Source organism: Hemitrygon akajei, chromosome 2, assembly GCF_048418815.1.
Source record: "Hemitrygon akajei chromosome 2, sHemAka1.3, whole genome shotgun sequence".
Lineage (NCBI taxonomy): Eukaryota > Metazoa > Chordata > Chondrichthyes > Myliobatiformes > Dasyatidae > Hemitrygon > Hemitrygon akajei.
Window position 1 is genome coordinate 6,174,036 of NC_133125.1, and position 15,217 is coordinate 6,189,252.

Genomic DNA, 15,217 nt, shown 5'->3' on the forward strand with positions numbered 1-15,217 from the left:
GAAAGTTAAAAATGGAGAATCACATTTGCCCACCTTGATGTCTGTGGGCTATGCAGCTGTATTTACATTACAGAGGCCTTTACGCAAAGGAATCATCTCTCCATTTCACCATGGCCTGGCCTCAGATTGGAGATATTCACTCAAGTAGTAATTCTCAGCCTGTGCATGAGTTGAAGTTCAGATTACTGTCATTCATCTGTACACATGTATGCCACCAGACAAAACAATGTTCCTCTGGACTAAGATGTACCACATAGTACATATAACTCACACATAACATGTACAGTATTATTATTACCTGTAAATTAACAAATAACGTGCACTAAGTATGCAAAGGTGAGTGATTATTTTTGTTTAATTTTTATCATTTAGTTACTTTATATTTTGATTTACTTACATTAATTTTAGTTTTCAATTTGATTTTTAAAGCCAATTGCAGCCTCAGACCTGTGTGTAGCTCTGCAGAACCTGCCTGAGGTAAGGCAGGTGGATTTTGGTAGGATGTCTGGGTGGGTTGCTTGGAATGTGAGTCGAACTCAAATGAGACGATTGTATATTGGAAGATAATTATTGGTCTAATTTTCTACTTTTCAGTAGATGCTGGGTTTATAGTGAACAACAAGAATACTGGCTTCTACTCATGAAGGGAATGAAAAGTCTTCAGAGGTATCACAGAAGGAAGATTAAATTAATCCTGCAGGGTTGGATATATGATGTCTAGTTGGCTTCTCTGTCCTTTGGCATAGTCCAATTCCTCAGGAAAGTGTCTTCTACTTAAAAGCACGATAATCTTGAAACCAAAAAAAACATTAGTTGTACTTTATTGCATTTGTATTTTATTATCTTTATGAATGATATTAACTTGCACTTTAGCAAGTACACTTCAACAATATTGTTTTTCAGTACGTTGGTGTAATTTTCTATTAACCTTCAGAGAATGTTATAAACATTCTTAATTTTTCATGAGTTGATACATTACAAATGTGTATGTTCGTGTTGTCATATTATCACTGTTACGCCTGTGCTTCCCCCCCCCCCCTTTTTGAGAATCGCAAGATCGCTATTAAGTCAGGTCAGGAGACCCAGGAAATAAGAGAAAGACATGCAGAATCCACAAAGAGTTTGGAATGTGTCCTGGCCTCCGAAAGGCGGAACCATTGATAACGGCAATTGTCTCTTGGAGACAGAATTGTGTATTGAGCGCTGTGCTATTCATCGATGCCCTCAAGGAATCAGGCAACGTGGGCTGGTTGGGGGATGGCATCCTCCCCAACCTGATTGACATCTGAGACCCCGCGAGTGGGGATAAAAGAGGGTCTGTGGGAACAGCTCCTCAAACAGCTCCAGAAGAAACGCTCGAAATCCTGTAATAGCGAAAGCCGGTGGAAAGCCACGTGTATCCTTTTCCAATTGCCTCGGAATTGGTGGGACTTGCCACAGGAGAACGGCTTTAGCTAACAACAAAGGGGAAATCAGCCCCCAACGACTCTCGAAGGATTGACATCATAAAAGGAATGGGCAAGTTAAACATCCGTCTTTCTCTCCAACCAAAAGCTGCAGCTTGAATGAACTTGAGTGACTTTTATATTTCCATCGGACAATACATTATCCCCTAGACAACGACAGAGCTATTTCTTATTGATTATTATTTTCCCCCCGCTTTTAGATTTAGTATTGATGACGTATATTTGTATGTTTGCATTGATATTATTTTTGTGTATTTTTATCAGTAACTACTGTTAAAAATAGTACCATCAGATTTCAATGGACCTCTCTATCTTTGCTGGTAAGTGACCCAGTTACGGGGTATGTAACATCACACACTGATGTCTTACATTTATGTACATTCTGTACCCATGTATCTGTAATGTATATAGCAGTAATCAAACTGGTGTAGATTTTTTAACGTAGGGTGCATTATACAAGTTCTTTAATCCACATGACCATTTGAACCTGCTGAATCTGCTGGCATACTCCTCTGTCCTTATTCTGTTTGTTCAATCTCTTCAATGTACTGTTAAGTGCAAAATTCTCTGGCACATTCACTGGACCAAATGGCTTAATTCTGCTTCCATGTCTTATGGTCTTGTGTTTGTGTATATATAACGAGGTTGCCTAATACCTTTGGACAATACTGTACTAACTTTATGTATTGTACTGTACTGCCACAAAAAAATCATGGCATACGTGGCTGATGATAAATCTGATTCTGATCTGGGTCTCTTTTGGGGACAGGAAGAGGGGAATCATGGTTGGGAAAAGGGGAAGGGAGATGGGAAGCACCAGAGAGACATTCTGTAATGATCAATAAGTTGATTGTTTGGAATCAAATTACCTTGCCCGGTGTCTCAGCAGAGGGTGTGTCTGCACCCATGCCACCCCCTGCCCCCAGCACTCCTTTGTCACCTGTCCCATGCCTCGCTGTGGCACTCCACCCTCGCTATTCCCAACATCCTCTGCTCCTACCAAGTTTACAAACTCACTCTCCACTCCACTTTGATAATCACAGTACTTAGGCACCCTAGCTATATATACCCGCCTAAGACTTGGGCACCCTAACTATATATACATGTACTGTACTGTACATATTTGCCACACCCTCTCCCTACAGTAGTGAATTTCACATTCCCCCCCCCCACCCCCACACTCCTTGGCTAAAGAAATTCTATTTGAATTCCCTTTTTAAGTTTGTTATTGATTTTCTAAGTTCTCTAAAGAGGCTCTTTCCCCACAGGCGGAGACATCTCACTACAGCTTTTTATATTTTTAAAGTCCTACACTGTCACATTCTGCTCATTTCAGCAATGCTGGAACAATATAAAGAAAATCATAAATATTCATGAACATTCCACATTTTTGGGGGTGCCAGTGATCCAGATTTGGTTCCCATCACTTTCGGTAAAGAGGCTGTACGTTCTCCCTGCGATCTCGTATGCTTCCTCTGGATGCTGCAGTTTCCTTTTTCAGTCCAAAGACGTACCAGGTAGTTGGTTAATTGGTCACGTGTGTAATTGGGCCGTGCGGGCTTGTGGTACCAAGGTCCTGTTAATATGCTGTATCTCTAAATAAAATAAAATCAGATTGTTAAGAGAAAAAAAGATCTGTACCTACACCCTTTTTAAATATGTAAACTCCCGCATTTGTGATATCAACCTTGTAAATATTGCTTTAGTATTCCTTAGTTTAATTTCTTAATTCATTTTTACCTTCTACTTTGTCTTCCTTTCCATTTCTTTTCATATTCTTTCATTGTGCGCTGGTGTTGTCTACATTTTGAAGGTACACCTTTACTTATGGCTAAGTAATCCATAGAGTCTTGTGAATGTTCCACTTGTTCTTTTAAACAAATCTATTTTTTATGGACTCTGAACACCTCATAAGATGTTCTCAGCAGAGCATTTGTATCGTTATTTGTCAGTGTGTTTAACTTATCTTCTATTTCCCAGCTTCGTAAAATCAGCTTCACTCTAATCTATTAGCTTTGTTTTCTTTATTCTTAAGCCTTTGAATGTTCTCTGCTCAGTATGGGGTTAAATGCTCCCCTACTTTTTCTTCCTTTCTCTGATTTTGTTTGATTAAGTATTTCTAGAACATAAGACATGGGAGCAGAATTAAGCCATTTGGCCCATCGAGTCTGCTCCGCCATTCAGTCATGGCTGACTTATTATCCTTCTCAACCCCATTTTTATGCCTTCTGCCCATAACATTTCACTCTCTTATTAATCAAGGACCTCTCAACCTTCACTTTAAATATACAGTACACAATGACTTGGCTTCCACATCCATCTGTGGAAGCCAATTGAATTCCACAGATTCACCACTGGCTGAGGAGATTATAGGAACTATAGGAAACATCCTCTCTAAATCCAGTCTAGCTAGGCCTTTCAATATTCAACAGATTTCAATGAGATCACCCCCCACTTCATTCTCCTAAACTCTAGTGAGTACAGGCCCAGAGCCACCAAACGTTCATCAGTTAACCCTTTTTAGAATAAGACCATAAGACATGGATGCAGAATTAGGCCATTCAGCTGACTCTGTCTGCTCTGACATTTCATCATGGCTGATCCTGGATCCCATTGTTACATTTTTCTGAATAGTCACTATTGTAATCTATGTATTTCATCTTCTATAATACAGGATAAGCATCATGAAATTGTTTACAGATTCAAGATACCTCATCTCTCTCCTCAACTTCCCCTAGAGGCCCTCCTCCTCTTTCTCCCATAGTCCACTCTCCTGTCCTATCAGATTCCGTCTTCTTCAACCCTTTACCTCTTCCATCTATCAGGTACCAGCTTCTTTCTTCATCCCACTCACCTGGCGTCATCAATCACCTGCCAGTTTGTACTCCTTCCCCTCCTTCCACCTTCTTATTCTGGCTTCTCTCTTCCTTTCCAGTCCTGATGAAGAGTATTGGTCCAAAATGTTGACTGTTTATTCATTCTTATTGAAGAACAGATGGTGTGGAGGCCAAGTCAGTGGCTATATTTAAAGCAGAAGTTGATAGGTACTTTATTATTAAGGACCGCAAAGTTTACAATGAGAAGGCAAAAGAAGGATAATGCTGGATTGGTGGAACAGACTCATCGGGCTGAATGGCCTAATTCTGTTTCTATGTCTACGTTTAATACTGCCTGATCTACTGAGTTCCTCCAGCATTGTGTGTGTGTGTGTGTGTGTGTGTGTGTGTTGCTACAGATACAAGGCTTTCTTGTGCCTCTACAAGTCTGTCCAGATTCAGCTGGACCTGGAATACTACCAGAATATAAACAGATTAAAAAACAAAAGAATGGATGAAGAATAAAAGGAAACATGTATCTATCATCTTCAGCAATCCTGGGCCTGAAACGTTAAATCACAAACAAGAGAAAATCTGCAGTTGTTGGAAATCCGAGCAACACACACAAAATGTTGGAGGAACTCAGCAGGCCAGGCAGCATCAATGGAAAAGAGTACAGTCACCATTTCGGGTAGAGACCCTTCAGCAGGACTACCAAATCAAATCTGCCCAATCAGCAAGTTAATTGGTCACATGGCTATAATTGGGTGGTGCTGGCTCTTTGTCACCATGCTGTATCTTTGAATACAAAAGTAAAATGTTAGCAGATTGCATCAGTCTTTTCCCATGGGGTGCTTGGGGCAAGCTGAGTGCAACTTGTTTAAGACCTTTGACTACTGGCTTGAATTCCAGTTGAGTTAAGGTTTAGAGAAAAAACTATGATCGCTGGAGTACAGTGATAGTTGGTTGTAATGTTTTTTATTAGTTATAGAGCTTTATATTATGTTGGTTATAGTTACTTAAACTTCCAAAGAAGTTTTGCATCAGGTTGAGGCAACACACACAAAATGCTGGAGGGACTCAGCAGGCCAGGTGGCATCTATGGAGAAGAGTAAACGGTCAACGTTTTGGGCCAGGACCCTTCATCAGGACTTGGAAAAAGGAGATGGGGTCCCGGCCTGAAACATTGATTGTTTATTCATTTCCACAGATACTGCCTGGCCTGCCCAGTTCCTCCTGTATTTTGTGCGTGTTGCTCTGGTTTTCAGTGGCTGTAGATTTTCTGTTATTTGGATTGTTTTGAGCAAGGATTAACTTGCTCAGTAAGTGTTGACAAGTTTTATGCTGTTCTGATAACTTCAGGCTGAACTTTGACAGCGTATAAGGAAGCAATGAAGAACTACCCAAGAATAACACAGATTCTACAATGTGATAACCAGCTCACAGAAAGAAGAAAATCAGATACTAATTAAAATTCATTATCAAAGTACATATATGTCAACATATGTGGGCATATGCAGCAAAATAAAGAAATACCGTAGACTATGTGTACACAAAAACTCACAAACAAGCAATCTGCAAAAGAAGACAAATTGTGCATTAAGAATATTGATTCCATGAGTTGTAAAGAGTTCTTTAAACAGTCTGTAAGTTATGTAATTAGTTCAGAGTTGTATCCTTCAGTGTCCGCACCTCCACCTCCACCCTCCGGTTCACCATTGCTTCATCTTCTGGAGTGGAGGGGCCGCTGCACAGGATAGGAAAACTCTCCCAAAAGTTGCAAACACAAAAATAAATAAATAATTATATTTCTTATTAGAACTTGTATACTATTTTGTGTATTACACTGTACTGCTGCTGCAAATCAACAAATTAAACCTAATTCTGATCTACACCTCCACCACTTCTAGAGGGATGTACACACCCCTGGATATTTTGTTATCCAAGAAGATGCAGGAAGACAGAATTCTTTTTCTTTTACATCTTTCACAGCCTGGTCCATTAAGTGTTTTACAGATGATGAAATATCCTTCTGGTGCAGTCATTATTTTGTGCGGGGAATTTTAACCCAGGAAGACCCCACCGAGAGCAGAATGAGAAACTGAATAATGTTTTTGTGATGTTGAAATGTTGCGCAATGGTGGTTAAAGAGCGTGAGTGTCAGTGTGTCCTCGCCAAGCGTCATCACCTTGCCGTGCTGGAGAGGTTTGTGAGTTCCTGAGAGTGGTGTCACCTGGAGCTTAGCTCCTGCTAGGGTCACCCATAGTTGTAAGGTCAAGGGAGTGGTTCCAGACAAAGAGCAATCTAGCCAAGATCTCCGTGGTGGAGCTGACAGAAGATGATGATACATCACAATGACAGTGAAGATGGAGGGGGCTGCAGCAGTAACAAGTCCCCAGTCATGTTGCACTCCATGCCACTGGACCCTGACCCTGATCGGTCAAGGACTGTGTGTTGGTTGCCCGTGCATCATGCTAAACAAAGTCATGCACAGACGTTCTCTACTAAGTGAATAATCCCTAAGGAGAATGGCATACTCTACTCGAGTAATCACACTACCACTAGTGTCTGTGTGTATATAACCATACTCAGGTATTGTCCAGTGCACAGAAATGAAATGGAAACAAATCACGGCAATCTCCAAGGAAATGCACAGCAAGAAGAAAAGGCAGAAGAAGTTTTCCATCCACTGTGACCTCAGAATTTCATCTCATTCAGGACACACTTCTCAGTAACGAATTGGACTAACGAGCTTGGAAATTTCTACAGATGTACCATGGAGAGATTTCTACCTGGCTGCATCAACGTCCAGTGTGGGTGGGGGTTGGGGATACGCCACAGGATTAAAATCAAAATAAGCTGTAGAGAGTTGTAAAGCTCAGCTCCACCGTGGGCACTAGCCTCCATAATATCTTCAAGGAGCAATGCCTCAGAAAACTGCATCCATCACCTTCCCCTCTGCTGTTAGATTTCCAAATGCACATTGAACCCATGAATACTACTTCACTACTTTTTAAAATTCTTATTTTTGCCCTACTTATTTAACTATTTTATATATATATACTTGTTGTAATTCATGTTTTTTTCTATTATTACATATTGCAAAATACTGCTGCTGCATAACAATACACTTCACAACATAAGCAGGTGATATTAAACCTGATTCTGATACACTTTCCTATTTTGAAGATTCTGGAGGTTTTAAATACCAACCTATTTGATTATGACTATGGATAACTAGAACATACAACAGGTAAATAGGGTCATAAAGTGATTTTGGCACATTGACCTTCATAAATCAGAGCACTGAGTACAGGAGCTGGGATGTTGGTGAGGCTGAATTAACAGCATTGTGTGTATTTCTGGTTATCTGCCTACAGAAAATATATCAGTAAGTATGAAAATGTACAGAGAACTTTTACAAGATTTAGAGGCCTGAGTTATAGGGAAAGGTTTAATAAGTTTGGACTCTATTCCTTGAAATAGAGGTGAATAAGGGAAGATCTTGCAGAGATGGCCAGAATTATGAGGGATATAGATAAGTTGAATCAAGCAGGGGCTTTTTTTTCCCTCAGGTTGGGTGAGATTAGAACTAGAGTTCATAGATCAAGGATGAAAGATGAAACGTGTAGGGGGAATATGGGGGTGAACTTCTTCACTCAGAGGGTAGTGCATGTATGGAACGAACTGCCAGTGGAGGTAATAGATATGGGATCAATTGTAACATTTAAATTTGATAGGTACATGTGTGCAAGTATATGGAACAAGGCAGAATATCAGGTTGGCATGGACTAGATGGACCAAAAAGCCTATCTCTGTGCTGTAGTACTCACCGATTATACAGCAGTACAGCATAGAAACAGGCCTCTTGGCCCACAATGTTGTGCTGAACCAGTTAAATTATAATCAAATGCCCAAATAAACCAATTCCTTTTCTGTGCACCCTTTCATTCCCTGTACATTCAGGTGTCTATCTAAGAGCCTCTTGATTACCCCTGTTGTGTTTACCTCCATCATCATCCTAGGTAGCTCATTCAATGCTCCCACACCTCTCTCTCTACAAACTTGGCCCACACCTTTTCATTGCACTTACCCCCCCCACCTTAAATTCATTCCCACATTTCAACCCCTAGAAAAAAATATACTATCTGTCTACTCTATCGATGACTCTTATAATCTATACTGAAAACCTTTCTCAGATCTCCCCTCAGTCTCTGTCGCTCCAAAGTAAACAACCCAAGTTTGTCCAGTCTCTCCTTGTAATGACATTCCTTCTGATCCAAGCAGCAACCCAATGAACCTCTTCTGTAATGTTTTCAAACCCTCTATATGGGGGAACCAAATAATCTTCCCTTGACTATCTCAACCTACCTGCAGACAATATCAATCCTCTCTGATATAGCATTCCAAGATCAAGCTTTTTATTCAGAAATTACACTTGCTTGATGTAATGCACTGTAAGGATTCACTGCTAATGTAATGGTTTCTCTGTAATGTTTCATTGCTAAGGCTAATGAAATGGCTTCTCTGTAATGTTCACTGCTGAGGTAATGGTTTCCCTGTAGCAGCAATGTTTGAGTTATGGCTGGAGAAAACAGGACTGTGGTATGCATGTTAACCAATCAGGATTTTGTTGCTCCGTCTTGTGAGTCTGGAAGGAGATTTCTCGTGGGTCTAGTGCTGCGGAGAGATGACGCAAATGGAGAGTTGGTAGACCGCCGGATGGGGTGGACTTGGAGCGAGGGTCTGAAAGGCAGCGACGATCGGAGAAGGTCGATGGTGGACAATTGACTTATCAGTGAGCTCCAACTTTGCGCAACAGACTGTTTAATAAGATTGGGCCTTTTTTTTTGCTTCTTTACTAATCATATATTCAAAGTAAGAATTATAAAACTTAATCGTTTAATCGCGTATTGTGTACTGTTTGTTATCTCAGGGTACTGATTTGTAACAGGGGACACATCACGCAGCATCCACCCAAACGAGATTTCTTAAGTTTGGCCGGACCGAGGGTTATCACCCCCTATATTAAGCCGTGAGCTGAAGCGAGAGTTACATTAAAAAACTTTGGAGCAAGTTTGAACTAAATTTGTGAACATTATGGTTCATTTTTCATATGTTGGAAGTGTGTGTACACTTCACAAGGTGCAGCAGGATTCTGGGGAGAGCAGTGATGAATGACAGTTTTAAGGCCAGCATTGGATTTTCACCAGACCTCTGAATTGAAAACAACTCCATGTTCTCTAGGAGAAAAACAAAACCTTTAAATGAGATTACGTTGCATTACCAGCCAGATCACTCATAGCTGAATGACTGAGATTAAAGATTAGCTTTATTTGTCACGTATTCATTGAAACATTCAGCAAAATATGTTGTTTGTGTCAAATCAAATCAGTGAGGACTGTGCTGGGCAGCCCTCAAGTGTCACCACACTTCCAGTGCCAACATAGCATGTCCACAGCTCTCCAACACTCACCTGCATGTCTTTGGAATGTGGGAGGAAACCAGAGCACCCGAGAAAATCCACGCAGTCACAGGGAGAACGTACAAGCTCCTTACATAAAGTGGGAGGGTGGGGAATTGAACCCCAATCCAGCACTGGTGATGTAACAGCATTTAATTAATTGCTACCATGCCGTGCCGACTGAGATCTGGGATTCAGCTTCTTGCCCCTCTGTCGCCAAATTTACGAACTCTTTCGGTATTTACAAACAAGTAGTTTATTGCTTTTTTTCAAAAGCAGTTTTTCTGAAGAAAACACTGAATTCCCAGTTGAATATCCATTCAGTCTCGAGCTCCCATAAATGTAAATTAATAACAAGTAATTATATTAATGCCCATTATAGGATAAATCCATCTTATCCATTATTCATTTTCAAGCTTCTACAAATGTAAATTAATAACAAAGTAATTATATTAATACCCATTATGCAGGATAAACCTATCTTATCCATTATTCATGTTGTAAAAGATATGGCCAAATAAGTTGCTCTGCCTTGAATTTTTTAGAATTCAGCTGCAACATGGTGGTAGTCCATCATGTCTGTCGATGCCAGGAAACTTGGGTGAGACAATGTTTAAAGTGGAAAAGCCATTGCACTGGGGCAGTTCCACCCTCTTGACTTCAGCAGTCCGGGTCCAGTGGTATGAGTAGACCATCAGGAACTGAGGTCTTCCTTGCTTGCAATGGATAACTGGGACACCTTCTGTGCCTCTTCATGCCTTTCGCTCTCGATGGAGCATTGGAGTGTGGCAGCGCTGCCTTCGTGGCATTTGGATCTGACTGTAGATCTCACCCACACAGTCTGCTGGAGCTGGCTTTGCATGCTAGGATGGGCATGTCCTTATCTCACCGCTGGTTACAAATGCAACAGATGCATGTTTATTGCTGCTCCTGTGTTGCTCCTTGACCTGAGTGGCAATTCAGTGTAAACAATCAAATCCTGGAGTCATGTTGCAGCTACGCGGTGTCGATTTTATTCAATAAATGGATTGGAAATCAACAGCAAAGAGAATGAAGCTTTTGAGATCCGTGCAACCTGTCCACGCAAATCCCAAGTGCCTGCCAGTGTTTGTCACATGCACATTGAGAAATCGAAACATTCGGTGAAGAACGTCATTTCAGGGATTGTGCTGGGGGCAGCCCGCAGAATTGCCAAAACTCCTTCATTCCTAACTTATGTCTTCTTGCTTTTGTGCTCTGACCATCTGCTCTATCCATACATCAATCAGGTCATCCCTCGGGCTGCTTCGCTCCGAGGAAAAGAAGCCCAACGCAGTGTAAAGCGCTGGAGTAAGACTTCGTTCCCCTCAGAGATGTGGGTCTGAAACACACCACTACCAATCCGTGGATATTTATTCCTTCTTGAGGCATTGATAGAATGGACAGCCAGCGCCTTTTTCTCAGAGCAGAAATTGCTAATATGACAGAGCATAACTTTAAGCTGTTTGGAGGAAAATATAGGGGAGATGTCAGGGGTAGGTTTATTTTACACAGAGTGTGGTTGGTGTATGGAATGTACCGGCAAGGGCAGCGGTAGAGGCAGATATACAGTGTTAGGGATATTTAAGAAATTCTTTGATAGGCACTTGGATGAAAGAAAAATGGAGGGCTACGGAGGAGGAGAAGGTTAGTTTAATCTTGGAGTAGGTTAAAAGATCAGTACAACATTGTGGGCTGAGTGGCCTTACTGTACTGTCCTCTGATAGAATTTGAACAGTACAGCACAAGAACAGGCTCTTTGGCTCACAATGCTGTGCCAACCCAAATAAATTAGTAATCAACCTAGTTAACCCCATCTGCCTACACTCAGAAACCTCTGTCAGATCTCCCTCAGCCTCCGTCACTCCAGAGACAACAGCCTAAGTTTGTCCAATCTCTCATTATAGAACATGCCCTCTAATCCCAGTAAACCTCTTCTGCGCCCTCTCCAAAACCTCAAAATCTTTCCTAGGGCCACCAGAACTGTATGCAATAATCCAGATGCAGCCTGACTTTACGTTCTTAGTCCAGAAAATTCAGCAGGCTGACAATACAGATTCAATAATACATTTTTAGGTTGTGGTTAACAACTTAAAGCAACATTCCATTACAATTAATGCCAATTGATGGCAGAAATCTGTCAGAGGGGACAAGCATCAGGTAACTGGGATACAATGTGTACAGTAAATGAGCAGCACAGATGGATCAGGGAGATGCTATGAAAGATGTATCCACATATTCAATATAGCAAGTTCTCCAGCCAACATGACAGATCTGGAAGGCTTTGATGATGCGGCCGAGAATACGGGGTTGCTAAGGTTATACAGAAAATGAATCTTTTTCAGGAAAGGAAATAAGCTAGAGATATACTTCTCACAATCCACTCACAGGATGTGGTTAACCAGCTAGTGGAACATGCTCTAACTATTGATGCTATGATTGATGCAGTCAGATATCAAACCCACCTGCAAACCCAACTTTTGTTCAAAGTTCAAAGTACACTTATTATCGCAGTATGTATACCATATACAACCTTGAATTCATCTTCTTGCATCACCTATGTTCCAAGCTTACACTAGCATCACTCCTCAACTCTTCCTCTGCTACATCAATGACTGCATTGGTGCTGTTTCCTGTACCCATGCCGAGCTCATCGATTTCCTCAGCTGTGCCTCCAATTCCCCTGTTCTCAAATTTACTTGATCCCTTTCCAGAACTTCTCTCCTCTTTCTCAGTCTCTCTGTCTCCGTCTCTGTAGACAATTATCTGCTGATATCTTTTATAAACCCACTGACTCTCACACTATCTGGACTATACCTCTTCCCATCCTGTCACTTGTAAAATTGCCACCCCTTTCTCCCAGTTCCTCTGACTCTACCACATCTGCCCTCTATTTGAGGCTTTTCATTCCAGAACAACTGAGATATCCTTCTTCAAGGAAAGGGGCTTCCCCTCTTCTATCACCAACATTGCCCTCACCCACTTCTCTTCCATTTCACGCACATCTGCACCCAGCCCATCCCCCACTGCCACTCCAAAGTCAAGGTTCCTCTTCTACTCACTTACCACTCCATTATCCTCCGTGTCCAGCATATAATTCTCTGTAACTTCCGCTACCTCCAACAGGATTCCACCACCAAGCATATCTTTCCTCACACAACAATCCAACTGATCTTGTAGCAGTTTAACTCAATCTGATTACTTACACTGGCTCAATCAAATGGTAAACACCATTCAGCAATATCTTGCTTTAAAATACAAACACATAAAAGATAACGTAACTCACTATAACTACAAGCCTGATCCAGTTTTAGAGTTAGAGCCCTGAAATTTATATTACCACCGATCGATTATTACAGATAGGACTGATGCACCATCAATGACTCTCGGAGACTGGAAGTGAACGATAGGCTTTTATTAGCAGCAAAAAGGGAGCACGACATGTTGAAGACTGAGGGAGGAGCAGTGCCCTAATCGCCTTTATACAGGGGTCTGTGGGAGGAGCCACAGGAGCAGTCAGCAGAGGGGCATGTCCAGACAGGTATACATAGTTTACCACAAGGACAATCCATAATAACCATCCACATCTAATATTACAGGATAAACAAGCAAGATCAACTTACTTAATAGATATAGCCATTCCAAACATCCATAACATACAGAAAAACACCAGAAATCTGCTGAATTAAAAGAGGAAATTGAAAGACTTTGGAACATGACCAGGTTATACATTGTCCCCATAGTAATATCTACAACTGGTATCACCCCAGAGTCACTACACAATAGCATTAAACAATTAGGCCAATACAGCAATATTTATGTAAATCTCCAGAAGGCCACAACACTACACACCAATAGAATAATCCAAAGTTCCTAGCAATTGAGAAATGAGTTCACTTGGCTATACCCTTACCTCAGGTTTTACCAGCTTGGCTGAGAAAATAATAATAATAATAATAATAATAATAATAATAATAATAATAATAATAATAATAATAATAATAATAATAATAAATAAGTAAATAAATAAACAAGAGAAAATCAGCGGATGCTGGAAATCCAGAACAACACAGACAAAATGCTGGAGAAACTCAACTGGCCAGAACAACATCTATAGAAAAAATTAAACAGTTGACGTTTCGGGCCAAGACCCTTCATCAGGACTGGTGAAGGGTCTCAGCCAGAAAAGTAAATAAATAATACCGAGAACATGAGTTGTAGAGTCCTTGAAAGTTGAGGTGAGTGAAGTTATCCACACTAGTTCAGGGGCCTGATGGTTGTAGGGTAATAACTGTTCCTGAACCTGGTGGTGTGGGACCTGATGCACCATCAATAACTCACGCTGAGACGTAGGAAGCGAGGTATCGGCTTTTATTGACTGGAAGAATGAACAACACTACATCCTGGGGAATGAGGCCGGGCAACAGGCCTCAGTCGCCTTTATACAGGGGTCTGTGGGAGGAGCCACAGGAGCAGTCAGCAGGGGTCTGTGGGAGGAGCCACAGGAGCAGTCCTGACAGGTATATGTAGTTCACCACAGGACCTGAGGCTCCTGTACCTCCTTCTGCATGGCAACAGTGAGAAGAGATGGATGGTGTGGGAGTCTTTAATGATGGATGCTGCTTCCTTGTGACAGCATTTTCATATCAGAGGAAGAGGATCTGTCCTGGGGCTACTGTTTTATCACAGTAAAACCATTCCTGGTGTGCTTCAGGATGCAGTGAAATATCTGTGCAAACGTACTCGTAGAAAGACATCAAACACCATTTGAATAGATCTGCAGCTCACCGGCATGGTAGCATAACAGCTAACGAAACGCGTTACAGCACCAGCGGACAGGGTGCCATTCCCACTGCTCTCAGTAAGAAGCTTGTACGTTCTCCTTGTGACTGTGTGGGCTTCCTACGGCTGCCTCGATTTCCAGGCACATTGCATTGACGTAATGCAATTACGTCAGTAATTACGGTTACGGTCAGTATGTTGTGGGCATGCAGTGTTGGCATTGGAAGTATGACAACACTTGCAGGCTGTCCCCAGCCCCAGCCTCTGTTGGTCACTGATGCAAACATTGCATTTCAATGTTTCAATGTGTATGTGACAAATAATTCTAATCTTTTATATGTACCACTTCCTCTTAGAAGGAAGTTCAGGATGTCTTCATCAACTGTTCCTGATTTCTGTCCAATGACAGAATCTGAAATTTCTAGCTGTTTAGCATCAAACTATTATTTCAGCGGGGTAGCTCTTTTTGTTAAAAAAATAATGAAGCAGTGCTATTGAGGAGCAATCAGACAGCAGGCCTCAGCTGTCACAGAGAGAATCAAACTCTGAAGTCGAGAGGTTGCTCTTCAACTTGGCCTACTCCTTTAGAAGCCTTCCTGTAACATCATCTCACTCAAGGAATACTTTGAGCAGTTTTGGGCTCCTTATCTAGAAAAGGATATGCTGACTTT

The 15,217-nt window shown here is 41.4% G+C and overlaps 1 protein-coding gene across 5 annotated transcripts in view; it reads left to right on the top strand.

Moving 5' to 3' along the window:
• The window catches only part of LOC140738786 (arrestin domain-containing protein 3-like), a 154,740-nt gene extending 148,676 nt beyond the window's left edge, over window positions 1-6,064 (top strand). For 4 of the 5 annotated variants that reach the window (XM_073066629.1, XM_073066620.1, XM_073066647.1 and 1 more), the window contains exon 7: window positions 595-6,064. In XM_073066629.1, the coding sequence (XP_072922730.1) occupies window positions 595-644 (50 nt within the window). In that variant the 3' untranslated portion in view covers window positions 645-6,064. The remainder of the gene's footprint in view (window positions 1-594) is intronic. The other variant, XM_073066638.1, reaches the window with a different exon arrangement.
• Window positions 6,065-15,217: the final 9,153 nt, after the last annotated feature.